The following is a 13,773-nucleotide window of genomic DNA, read 5'->3' as shown; positions in this document are numbered from 1 at the left end:
ATGAGATATTCGGAGGCAAAATTACCTGCCCTTGTAACTGTTAGAAAGGGGAGGGACTTCCCTGGCAGTCCAGGGATTAGGATTCGCCACTTTCACTGCTGGCCTAGTATTCAAGGGGTTCACTCCCTGGTTGATCCCGAACTTTGCACCATGTGGTCAAGAAAAAAAAAAGAAGAAAAAAAGAAAGGGGAAGTATAGTGCAGGATGCAGTCAAGAATAATTCTGAGGTTTGGGATTCAAGGATTAGGTGAATGAAAGAGGTAGGGTACTAGGAGGAAGTCTGAAACCTTTACTGCTCACTCCCAAGGCCCCCTTCTTTCATAGGAACAGTTGATACTTTGTTAGCGTTTTATAAATTTCTAAGAAAAATGCATCTGAGGACCCCTTCCCAATGAGATTACCAAGCCAAAGTCCTCCTACCTCTTTTGGAATCTGAATCATCACTGTGTGTGTGTGTGTGTGTGTGTGTGTGTGAGAGAGAGAGAGAGAGAGAGAGAGAGAAGGGAAATGTAAACTGGTGAGAGATAATGACCAGAATTATGGTATCAGGACAAAGGCAAAAGTTGGGGTTAGATGCAGGATTATCTTTAGATTTGGAATTGTAAGATTAGGTTCCAGAAACACTTACATTGAAGGTTATGATTCAGACTTCGTTATAGGAACTCATTTGTTCAATAAATATTGAGCACTTACTCTGGGTCGGATTGCTTTTTTCCAACAAGGGATATTGAAGAGAACAAGAGAGATTAGATCTCTGTCCTCATAGAGTCGGGGAGACAGACAATAAACACGATTTCAGCTAGTGATAAGTACTATGAAGAAAAATAAACCAGAACATGGTAATAGAGTGATGAGAAAAGCTGGGGAGCTGCCAGGATGAGGGAGCTATCTCAGGGTGTTCAGGAAAGTCTTCTTTGAAAAGGTGATATTTGAGCTGAGACCTAAAGTTGTTCTTGAAATGGTGTTGGGGAGGGATAGGAGCAACGCGCAGAAAACATTAAATTTGAGCTTAGACATCGAAGTGGATGGAGGTGTTGAGACGGGAGATAGAGGTACAAGTGTGGAGTTCAGAGGTCGGAGGTGGAGATTCGAATGTGGGAGCTGTCAGTGCAGTTGCTGGTTCCTATCCGATTTCTTTTATCAGGGCTAACTGTGTGCCAGGTACTGTGCTAGGGGTTGGGGACACAAAGAGGAAACCACACAGACATATACTACGCAACGTGGTCAATCGTCTCGCTGTACTCCGGGCGCTCTCCGAGAGCGCAGGTCAAGGCAGCGAGTTGGGGCGGGACAGGGTGGGGATCGGGAGGGAGCGACCGCGGAGTCAAGGCCCGGAGGCGGGGAGCTTGACGCACAGACCGCATCACAAAGCCAGCTTTGTGAGGCAGCCAACTCTGGGCGCTGGGCGGGGCGGACCCGCCCACAGAGGGCCTTGGGGCGGGGCGGGGCGGGGCGGTGCTCCCATCGCTAGCGCGGCGCCCTCTACAGGTCGCAGGCGGCGATACGCTGGTAACCTCTGTTTTCCTCTCCTCCCTTTTCCCGCCATCCTCTGGTCACATTTTTTGTTGTTGTTGTAGTTGTTTCTGAGTGTTTCTAAGCCTTCAACTTCCCCTCCTTTTCGAGGCCTGGCGTGTCAGTGTCTTCGCGGGAAGAGTGCCAATAAAGTTTTTCCTCTTCTCGCTCTCAGGCTCTCAGCCTCGCCCCAAGTACCGCGAGATCCGGCGGCGCGGCTACCATGGCGGCGGCGTTTGAAGCCCCAGCGGCCTTAGAGACCGTGGAGACGGCTATGCCGGCGGAGCGTGTGGCCACGCATTTCTCGGCCCCGGAGCCAGCCTCCCGGCCGGTGCGGACCCTGCGGACGGCTCACGACATCAGCGGCCCGCGGACCCGCACTGGGGACGTGCTGCTGGCAGAGCCAGCAGACTTCGAGTCGCTGCTGCTGTCGCGCCCGGTGCTGGAGGGCCTTCGGGCGGTTGGCTTCGAGCGGCCGTCGCCCGTGCAGCTGAAGGCCATCCCTCTGGGGCGATGTGGACTCGGTGAGGGAGGGGGCACTAGCGGAGCCAGGAGGGCCGAAGGTGGGGGATGCTGGGGGCGGTCGAGCCATGGCGAAGGCCGGGAAGGGCCCAGGGCGGCTGCCTGCAGGGTCACGACACCGCATTCCGCGAGCCTCTATTTCCTACACTGTCAAACGGAGGCGCAGTACTGAATTTGGAGATATTTAAGGTCCATTCCATTCTGACAAATGATTCTATGTTTGAGAAAAGCAAACAGTAAGGATCTCGGATAAGATCATCCTGGATTATGGTAGGCCCTAAATCCAGTGACTAAAGCCAGAAATTGTAGTTACACAGCTTCGCGCCAAGAAATATCAGAGCCATCAGAAGCTGGAAGAGACAGGGAAGAATTGTATTGAGACCATAGAGCCTTTGGAGGGAATGTGACCCTACTGATACTTTGATTTCATACTTCAAACCTCTGGTTCTTAAGCCTAAAGAAGAAAAGAAATGGTAGGGGTTCAGGGAGGAGGCCTGTTTCTGGATATGGCTTCATGCTTTTTTAAGAGTTAAGGGTAAAAACCAAAGTGCCAACGATGTGATCTCTGGAGACCCTTCTAGTTCTGGGATTCGTACCTAAGTTTCTTCAGTCCTAGCTAACTTTTTTTTCTTCTCAGATTTAATTGTTCAGGCTAAGTCTGGAACTGGGAAAACCTGTGTCTTCTCCACCATTGCTTTGGACTCTCTTGTTCTTGAGAACCTAAGTACCCAGGTGAGTTTAGCTCAGATGACCCAAAGGAGGGTATGTTATGTAGATTTTACTACACGTCAGATGAAATACCAGTGGCTCCTCAGAGATAGAAGTGAAGTTGGTGAATGATTCCCTTGAGGCATAGATGACAAGTATACGGGGAAAGTAGACATTGAGGCTATTGAGTGGTGGAGGTATGGATGGGATAGTGACCAAATAGAAGTTTAGAGATTTCTGTTATTACTACATGTTAAATAAAACAAGTCTGCCATGTGTATCAATTTTGTCATTTCTTGAGAATACAAATAGGGATTTTTTTTTATGCTTTTATTTGCTCACCAGATTATGGTGAGGTTTAGCATTTTGCCTGATTTGTGGTAATGAGGTAATTGGCTGTTGTCGTAACTAGGTGGTTCTTAACAGTGACTGTATTATACTGATCTCCCATTTTCTAGATTCAGAGTGTGTCTAAGATGGCCTTACCCAAATTAACAGGAGATTTGGGTTTGGGGATCATTTCTTCAACAAAGATATGTTAAAGATAGTATGATTTGCCCATGTTATCTGTAAACAATTATGCCAGGCACTGGGGATATCTTTTTGAGTCCTACCTTATATATTTATTCTGCTGACTTGTTAAAGGTATATTTTATGTTTTGTTTTTAGATTTTGATCTTGGCTCCTACAAGAGAAATTGCTGTACAGATACATTCTGTTATCACAGCCATTGGAATAAAAATGGAAGGGTTAGAATGTCATGTGTTTATTGGAGGGACTCCATTATCTCAAGACAAAACCAGACTTAAAAAGTGTCATATTGCTGTTGGTTCTCCTGGTAAGATATCAGCACCTTTTAATTACTAGGCTTTTAAGTAACTGAGCACTTTAATATAACAATAAGAATATGGCAGTCTTTGATAACTATGGTAATTATTTTGAGTATTAAAGATGAAGAACATTAGATTAGTGAGATATAAACACATGACTGGATTACCAACAGAATGTATAAAATCTCCATTCCTAAGGATAAGTATGGGATAGGCCTTTGAAAAGAAGAGTACTGAGATGACTTTCAGGAAGCCCTTCTAAGCCATGGATTGGGATTATTCTTTGCTTCTGTATTGTCTTTCAGTCATGAATCACTCAGAATCACAATCTAGCATTCAGTGCCTTACAGCTCTTAATAGGAATAGTGTTTATTTTCCATACATATTGGTGGTGAAATGTGAGGGAAGAGTAACAGATTTAGGCAGGATCAGAACTCAAGATTTCTAATTTGTGGGGTTTAGTGTGTAAATAGAGAATAGTGAGGGTTGGCTCAGATCAGCAGTTCCACCTGTTAAGTAGAGTAACAGAATTGGTTGAAATTTCCACAAATTGGTGAATTGTGAATATTTGAATATGTTTTGTTTTGTTTTCTGGAATTTAGGCAGAATTAAACAACTGATAGAACTTGACTACTTGAATCCAGGCAGTATACGTCTCTTTATTCTTGATGAAGCAGATAAGCTCTTAGAAGAAGGCAGCTTCCAAGAGCAAATAAAGTAAGAAAAATAAGTAACTTGATTATTAAAATGGTGCTCCAAAGTATCTGTCTTTGGCTTTTCTAAGTGGTGATTACCATCTGAATAGTTTTCAGAGTGTGTGTTTTTCTTTTATTTTGCAGTTGGATTTATTCTTCCTTGCCTGCAAGTAAACAGATGTTGGCAGTGTCAGCTACTTACCCTGAATTTTTGGCTAATGCTTTGACAAAGTACATGAGGGAGCCCACTTTTGTAAGACTAAATTCCAGTGATCCGAGCCTAATAGGTGTGTATAGATATTGGATTTGTTACTTACTGGGTTTGTTCATGATATTCTGGAGCTTTCTTTTGTTTAGTTGTCTATTGCTTTCATATTTGCTTTATTTAGCAAATAGGTTTGTTTTAACAGAAGACTCTTCTTTATAGGTTTGAAGCAGTATTATAAGATTGTCAATTCATACCCTTTGGCCCATAAGATTTTTGAGGAAAAGACTCAACATTTACAGGAACTGTTCAGCAAAATTCCATTTAATCAAGCCTTAGTCTTTTCTAACTTACACAGCAGGTACTGTACCTTAAAAGTCATCTGGGGAACTTATGAAATACAAAGATAGGTGTGGGCAGTATTTGTAAAATTATAACCCTCTGTGTTATTTTTCATAGAGCACAACACTTGGCTGATATCCTTTCTTCTAAAGGCTTTCCTGCCGAGTACATTTCAGGTAACTTCATCTCTTAACTTTAATCTTTGTTGAGTATCCTGACTTGAAGCTTCTCCCAAGTCAGAAGAGATACCACTTTATGAGTTGACTTGTTAATGTGGGGTTATACTGAGTCTTTAGAGTAAACGGAATTTCAGGTTTATTTTTCACTGAGATTTGGTTATACCAATATCCTTGTTTTTTTAAGAAGTAACATGGTTTATAATATAGTAGAAAACTTGAGTTATATACACAAATAACTGATTTTATAGAAACAAAGTCTTTTTTTTGTCTTAAGATAATCATGTTAAAATTGCTAAGAATTGCTGACTGAATTGACTTTTATGGTCTCTTGGAAGGCAAAACTGATTGATTTTCATTTATTTATTTATGACTGTGGTGGGTCTTCATTGCTGTGAAGGCTTTTTCTCTAGTGTCAGCGATTGGGCTTTTCACTGCAGTGGCTTCTCTTGTTGTGGAGCATGGACTCTAGGCTCGCAGGCTTCAGTAGTTGTGATGCATGGGTTTAGTTGCTCCACAGCATGAAGGATCTTTCCAAACCAGGGATTGAATCCATGTCTCCTGCGTTGGCAGGCAGATTCTTTATCACTGAACTACTACCAAGGAAGACTCAGAACTGATTGATTTTTGACACAAAGGTGAATTATTACTGCTGACCTAGGAATGGAAGATTTAAAGGAATTTTTGATCAGTGAGAGCCTTTTTAGAGCTTTGGTTGCTATCTCAGCTTAGTTTTTAACCTGTTAGTATAGGCTTGTTTGGTAATGATATATCTCGTGGACCAATATTTGGACTGTAGATCACACTTCAATACCAAATTGATAAGCAGCTGATTAAAGCAATTTTATTTTGCTAAGAATTGTTAAACCTTATATGTAACTTTTAGATATAATGTTATATCTGCAGGCATAGCCTAAGTCACCGTTTAAAAATGAATTTTTAGGGACTTCCCTGGTAGTCCAGTGGTTAAGACTCTGTGTTCCCACTGCAGGGAGGCATGAGTTTAATCTCAGGTTGGAAAACTAAGATCCCCACATACTGCAGCTAGGCCAAAAAATAAAAATAAGTAAAAAATTAAAATTGAATTTTGAGTTGATTGCCTAACTATATTTTAAAAGATTCTGACTTTAGATCATAACCTAGATTTCCATATAATGACAGAATTAACTTTGGTTGTTACATTTTTTAACTGTTAAGACTGGGTATTACTATTTCTGCTTTTTGTGGATTTGATAAATGTATATTAGCTTGTTTTATGTGACTTTATTTCTGGATCTTTTTAGGCAACATGGATCAGAATCGGCGTCTTGATGCTATGGCTAAACTGAAGCAGTTTCATTGCAGAGTCCTCATTTCCACAGATCTGGTAAATTTCCTGTTCAGTTTGGGTGACTAATCCATCTGGACATATGTTATCAAATGTACAGATTTCAACTATTACTTTAGGTGGGTGTATCTGACAGGAATACCAGAAGATAATCATATTCCAGTGCTGGGGAATATGTTTTCCTAAAACTGTCTTTTGTGTTTTTAATATTTATTCTTGAAGGCAGTTATTTATTAGAAACAAATTTTCCTTTGCTCCTAAATATCCTCCTGTTCTTAATTTGGCTCTTGGTTACACTAGAATAATGGTGTGTCCATGCAGTCGTTACTGCAAACAAGCACTTGTTCTTTTCTTCAATTCAAGACTTCCCGTGGAATTGATGCTGAGAAGGTGAACCTAGTTGTAAACCTGGATGTACCATTGGACTGCGAGACATATATGCATCGAATTGGCAGAGCTGGCCGTTTTGGTAAAAAGAAAAAAATTGAGATGCTTTCTTTAAGGGGAGGAAGCTATACTGTGGCAAGTGGACTTGGAATGTCATTTATATGAAAACTGACTTACTACTTAACATTCTTTCGGTGCTTTAGGAACTTTGGGACTGACAGTGACCTACTGCTGCAGGGGAGAAGAAGAAAACATGATGATGAAAATTGCCCAGAAATGTACTATCAATCTTCTGCCTTTACCAGGTATATTTTATCTGTTTCATTTGCTGTTGAAATAATAATGGTAATGATGATAGGCCTAATAAAAATAATAGCAAACATAGAGTATTTATGATGTGTAATGTTCTAAGTATTTATAAATATTTATGTATGTTAACTCATCTAATGCTCACCACAATCCTTTGAGTTATGTGCTATTATTATCTACCTTTTGTAGAAGAGGATATTGAGACAGAGAGAGGTTAACTATTTGCCTAAGGTCTTAAAGTTAATAAGTAGCAGGGAGAAAATTGTAAGCTAACAATATATTTTTCACATGAAAAGTGAAAAATATATTTCTGTTGTATTAACTCCATAGTTTATAGCCTTCAAATTTGATTTTATTCTTTTATATCAAGGATGTATCTTACCTTTTATGTTGTGGTGAAGATAATTCTTCTCATGTACTCCTTTGTTATTATGAGGAAGTATCTTTAATTTGAACACTTCTGAAAATGTTTAAGTATTTTCTTTTGATTATAATGAATCATTTATCAAGCTTCTTTTTAAAAGTGCCATCTTGGAAACAATGCATGTTTTGAAACTATTAATGATTTCTTGAAAACTTTTTTTAAAAACCCTAAACTCTTGTGTGGAAATATGATTTATATGCTGTACGGCTGACCCTTGAATAACATGGGAGTTGGAGGTGCTGACCCTCTGCGCAGCATAAGTCCCTGTATAACTCAGAGTCAGCCCTCCATATCTGTATTTCCACATTCACTGATTCGGCCAACAGCAGACTGTGTAGTACTGTCATATATACTGGAAGAAGTCTGTGTATGACTGGACCTTCAAACCCTCAGTTCAAACCTGTGTTATTCAAAGGTCAACTGTATATGTTAATGTATGCATGTTAGTGTGTTCAGTTCAGTTTAGTCGCTCAGTCGTGTCCGACTCTTTGTGACCCCATGGACTGCAGCACGCCAGGCCTCACTGTCCATCACCAGCTCCTGGAGTTTACTCAGACTCATGTCCATTGAGTTGGTGAAGTCATCCAGCCATCTCATCCTCTGTCATCCCCTTCTCCTCCCGCCTGCAATCTTTCCCATCATCAGGGTCTTCAAATGAGTCAGTTCTTTGCATCAGGTGGGCAAAGTATTGGAGTTTCAGCTTCAACATCAATCCTTCAAATGAATATTCAGGACTGATTTCCTTTAGGATGGACTGGTTGGATCTCCTTGCTGTCCAAGGGACTGTCAAGAGTCTTCTCCAACATCACAGTTCAAAAGCATCAATTCTTTGGTGCTCAGCCTTCTTTATAGTCCAACTCTCACATCCATACATGACTACTGGAAAAACCATAGCCTTGACTAGATGGACCTTTGTTGGCAAAGTAATGCCACTGCTTTTAAATATGCTGTCTAGGTTGGTTATAGCTTTTCTTCCAAGGAGCAAGCATCTTTTAATTTCATGGCTGCAGTCGCCATCCACAGTGATTTTGGAGCCCCCCAAAATAAAGTCAGCCACTGTTTCCACTGTTTCCCCATCTATTTCCCATGAAGTGATGGGACCAGATGCCATGATCTTCATTTTCTGAATGTTGAGCTTTAAGCCAACTTTTTCACTCTCCTCTTTCACTTTCATCAAAGGCTCTTCAGTTCCTCTTTGCTTTCTGCCATAAGGGTGGTGTCATCTCCATATCTGAGGTTATTGATATTTCTCCTGACAGTCTTGATTCCAGCTTGTGCTTCATCCAGCCCAGTGTTTCTCATGATGTACTCTGCATGTAAGTTAAATAAGCAGGGTGACAATATACAGCCTTGATGTACTCCTTTTGCTATTTGGAACCAGTCTGTTGTTCCATGTCCAGTTCTAACTGTTGCTTCCTGACCTGCATACAGATTTCCCAAGAGACAGGCATATATATATATATATATATATATATAAAAGCAGGTGTGTATATACACACACACACACACAAACACACACACATACACACACATCAATCAGTTCAGTCTCTCAGTTCTGTCCGACTCTGTGATCCCATGGATTGCAGCATGCCAGGCTTCCTTGTCCATCACCAATTCCCGGAGCCTACTCAAACTCATGTCCAATGCGTCAGTGATGCCATCCAACCATCTCATCCTCTGTTATCTCCTCCTCCATATATTATATAGATACATATCTATATAATATTGTATATATTATACAATATTGTATATTGTATATATATATACAATATAGATATTGTATAGTTATATAAACATATATATAAGTGATCTTCTAGAAAATGGGATATGTTATTGAATAAATATGGCAGTGAATATTTACCAATATATTTCACTCCTTTAGTGATTTTTACAAAGCTGGATTAAGCACAGGTCTAGGAGTACTGTGAATTTTAGTAGTTCTGGCTTTGTGATAATTCATTTTATGATCTTTTTACAGATTTTTAAAATTACTCTAAGCTTATGTCTGGGTTTACAAAGTATTTGTTTTTAGAGTAGATGGTCTTTAGGTTCTCTGAGACTATATTTTGTTAATTCTCTCTATAAGTATTGATAATCTTTGTAATTATAAATACAGAAAAAAATTGAAGATTGACATATGAGGAGTAGGCCTTGTGGTAGGATTCAGTATCATAACATCTAGTGATAAAAAGTTGTCTTTGGTTACTGGAAAATGACATGTATTTGGATCTTTATGAAGTGTTAACAGAGCCCTGAAATTGTGAGAAAATGATACTCATGGTGTTAGATCTGTATTGGACTAGACACTTGTGTGACCACAGACTGTTCAGGTGAGTATCCAGGAGCAGGATTAGGAGGGAAATTGACCTGAATGATATATCTCTGCAAGCAAGGGATATCATCTTAGCAGGAATCTGAGTTTAGTCAGAGTTTCTATTCAATGAAGAATCAAGAGCCCCAGCTGAAGAATCCAGATCTGAGGGAATGAGTAGTGGGTACACATACATGGAACAGCACCAGCAGTGACAGGTGAGCTCTTTGTAAAGCTGAGGCTCTGTGTACTTGCTCTAAGATGAAAATTGGTCACACTTTGGAAAGACCTGAGTGTAGGTAGAAGCAAATTGTCACACCTGGCTGGAAGAGGAAATTCAGAGGGTTGGAACCAGTACATTTTTTTAGATTTACAAGTGCCATTGATATCACAGGTCTTTTCACAGTCATCTATCTGTCTTTTTTCCCCTGTGGAGGTTTTTTCCCTCCACCATTGAGGGAGTTGATTTTTCCCTGGTAGAATATAATATAGGGTGGCAGATTTACTTGGGTGCAGAGTTGCGGTTGTAATATTTCCCAGTTGGTAAGCTTTAGGGAGCATGGTCTGTTTTCTAATACCTTTGTTTTGCTGCTATGAGTCGTGAGATCACAGGCAGAAGTTGGTGAGAGGGAGATGACGAGGGGTAGGAGAACTGCTACAGAGGCACCTTACTCCTAGAATCAGCTCTTTTCACTGAGAGGTTAGAGGGTGATACTGCTAATGAGTATGGGATGGTCTTGTATATTTGTCACCAAAATTCTTTCCTCTGAGGATTACTTAGGTCTTTTAAAATACTAATATATTAAGCTTCTTAGTATATTGTTAGTGTATTTTGTTTCTTAACTCTTTTGACCATGGAAAGCTTTATTTAAACCATTCAGAAAATGCTGGTCTAAAGCAACTTAAGAATTTAATACTTTTTAATTCCTTTTATGTAGATCCTATTCCTCCTGATCTGATGGAAGAATGTTTGGATTGGGATGTGGAGGTTGAAGCTGCCATGCATACATATGGTTTAGCAAGTGTACCTACCCAGCCTCTAAAAAAGCATATTCAAAAAATAGAGAGAACCTTTCAAACTCAGAAAGCTCATGGTAAACACATGGCTTCATCTAGGAATACTTCTATATCTACAGTATCAGTGAAATCAAAAAGTAATACCAAACAAAAACTTCCTGTGAAAAGCCATTCAGAGTGTGGAATCGTAGAAAAAGTCATATCACCAAAAGAACTGGGCTGTGCAGTACAACCGGAAGAGCAAATGAAGAATTCTGTTCAGACCTCTATTGAAAACCCTACTAACAGTCAGCACCAAGTCAAAGAAGCTTCTGTGTCACTCCCCAAAATTCCTTGTCTGTCTTCCTTTAAAACCCATTTGCCGTGTATTTTGACTTTTGCAGAATTGGTGGAGGATTATGAACACTATATTAAAGAGGGTTTAGAGAAACCTGTGGAAATCATCAGACACTACACAGGTCCTGGGGATCAGTCTGTGAATCCTCAAAATGGTTTTGTGAAAAACAGGATTACTGAAGAGAGAGTGCAGATATTGGCAAGTAGCAGCCAGTCTGGAGACTCCGAGAGTGACAGTGATTCTTACAGCTCAAGGACTTCTTCCCAGAGCAAAGGAAATAAGTCATACTTGGAAGTTTCTTCTGATACTCAGCTGAAAGACTCAGAATCTATTCCTATGGATGGCCATATCTCTTTGGAACAGCCTCTGAATGGAAATGACACCCCTAGCCTAGTAGAGTATCAAGAATCAACTGAAATCCAAGTAAAGACAAGGCATAAGGAGGGCGCTAACCATAACCAGAGAGCTAAGCAGAGCCGGAGAAACCTTCCCAGGCGATCTGCCTATCGATTGCAGACAGAACCCCAGGAAGATGGTTGGTATGACTGCCAGAGGGAAACACATCCAAGTTTTTCTGATACATATCAGGACTATGAGGAGTACTGGAGAGCTTACTATAGGGCATGGCAGGAATACTATGCTGCTGCTTCTCAGTCGTATTATTGGAATGCTCAGAGGCATCCAAGTTGGATGGCAGCCTATCAGATGAATACCGTTTATCTACAAGAAATGATGCACAGCACCCAGTGACAGTAGGCTGTCCCTCACACCATCTGGGCATATCAAGTGATTGCCATCCTCCTTGACCTATCGGGGAGTGGTGTATAGTGGCATTTTTTGAGGAACTGGAGAAGTCTTGAGGCTTTCTGCTGGGACATATCTATTTTTCAGGTTGTTTTGACCTAAATCAACCTGATGTAGGTCAAGTGTATTATCTTTTTAAAGATCTTTTTAAAGAAACTTCCTGGATTAGATTCCTGAAAGAAAATTTGGGGGATGTAAAGCTAAAGGTCCCAGGGTGCCATTTTCTATAAGCCGTTCTGAAAAGAAACACTGAAAAAGACTTATACCACTGCTTACTTTAAAAGAAATAAAAACCTTGAGATTTGAAAGGTAATGCTGGTTTATGTTGTAGAGTTCTTTCCAAAAGTCTTGGGCTGCATTTCCATAGAGGTGTGTTCTTACAGAAATTTGTAGCATGGTAGATAGAAAACTGCTTCTCCTTTTGGGAATAAACATTGATTTAGACTTTCCCAAGGTCCTTGATTTGATGCTATTTGCTTCCAGTGAAAAAAGAAATTCAGCCAAGTGTGCTGACATGTTTATTGTTCATCTTTTGATGATGATGTCTTATTTTTAAGATTATGGGAGCTGTCTGTGTTTTTGATATGCATTAAATAGCTAAGGATCAGTGGCTGTCTTTTGTTTCTCAGGAAAAGGAGCAGCTCTTCATCTTTGTTGATTTTTGGATCCTTCTATGAATCTGATGAAAGCTATAGATTTGTCCCAAAAAGTTTCTCATTCTGTAAACAATTTTTTTTCAAAGGGTTCATAGACCTTTTGAATCCCATCTCTGGGACCCAGATTAATAGCTGCCTTATTCTGCTAGTTAGTAGGCTAAGGGAAGTTTCTAGCATTTTTCTGAAATTCTGTGTCTATAAATTATGATTTAGAAAAATGTAATTAGAAGTTACATATTCTTTAATTTCTTTATAGCATCCCTTTTATGAATTCATTTTTGGTTCCAAATCCTTTCTGTGAAAGGGATTTGTAGTGAGAGAACCACCTATGAACAGAGATATGTATTTACTTTTTAAAAGGGAAGCTCTCCTTTCCTGTGTACATACTTGTCTAGGCAGTATTAACATTTTCCCCCAGGGCTGTCAGCAAACATCTGCAGCCATTGTCATTAACTGTCCAGCACTCACATAACACAGCCCTAATGGTTTAACTTAGATTCCTGTCATTTTGGGTTGGGCAGTGATAGGCTTTACTTATACATACCAGTACTGTACATGTATTACCAAGTTAGAGTGAATTAACACTGTAAATAGCAAATCCATAATTAGGTCCAGCATGTCATTAAGATGACTTTAATTACACGTTTAAGATCCTGTTGTTACATAATTGAGCTTAGCTCTTTTTTTTTTTCCCCTACCCTTTTCCCCCACAGTACAGCCAAGTTCACAGTTTATCATTGCTAGGGGATTTTAATTAGGATACTTCTGTATCTTAATTAGAAATTAGGATACCCATTAGTCTTGAAATTAATTGGATTCTCTTTTAGGGTTGTCTTTTTTGTGTTTGCTTTTTTTTTAAAAAAAAAAAAAGGAAAATAAGCTGGAGGTAAGCATATACCATAACACATGAAGATACTGATTTCATTTTTCATAAGCATTTTCCTTGGAACATTTCAGCAGTTACCTTTCCCAGATAAGAGGTGTAGTTATTGTGCTGGCTGTGGAAGGAATCTGCTGAAATTATCAGTCTAGGTGCACATCCCCCTAATCTGTTAGGAGCTGTAGGTAGGTTTTAGGCAGATTTACTTGAGAATGTTTTGTGGTGTAGTGGAAGGAGTGTTTGTCTTAGTTGACTCTCTGCTACCAACTTTTTTACCTTGTACTAGTCATTTAACCCAGAGAAGGCACTGGCACCCCACTCCAGTACTCTT

The 13,773-nt window shown here is 39.9% G+C and overlaps 1 protein-coding gene across 1 annotated transcript; it reads left to right on the top strand.

Moving 5' to 3' along the window:
* The first annotated feature begins 1,530 nt into the window (after window positions 1–1,530).
* On the top strand, window positions 1,531–12,225 carry DDX20 (DEAD-box helicase 20). The gene is made up of 11 exons (XM_027536172.1): window positions 1,531–2,036; window positions 2,672–2,766; window positions 3,412–3,580; window positions 4,175–4,289; window positions 4,412–4,554; window positions 4,695–4,833; window positions 4,932–4,990; window positions 6,274–6,356; window positions 6,681–6,786; window positions 6,908–7,009; window positions 10,687–12,225. Exons 1-11 carry the CDS (start codon window positions 1,736–1,738, stop codon window positions 11,850–11,852), a joined length of 2,478 nt encoding a protein of 825 aa, XP_027391973.1. The 5' UTR covers window positions 1,531–1,735; the 3' UTR covers window positions 11,853–12,225.
* Window positions 12,226–13,773: the final 1,548 nt, after the last annotated feature.

The sequence above is a fragment of the Bos indicus x Bos taurus genome, chromosome 3, assembly GCF_003369695.1.
Source record: "Bos indicus x Bos taurus breed Angus x Brahman F1 hybrid chromosome 3, Bos_hybrid_MaternalHap_v2.0, whole genome shotgun sequence".
In the NCBI taxonomy this organism is placed as follows: Eukaryota; Metazoa; Chordata; class Mammalia; order Artiodactyla; family Bovidae; genus Bos; species Bos indicus x Bos taurus.
This window is presented reverse-complemented; position numbering and strand designations above follow the sequence as displayed.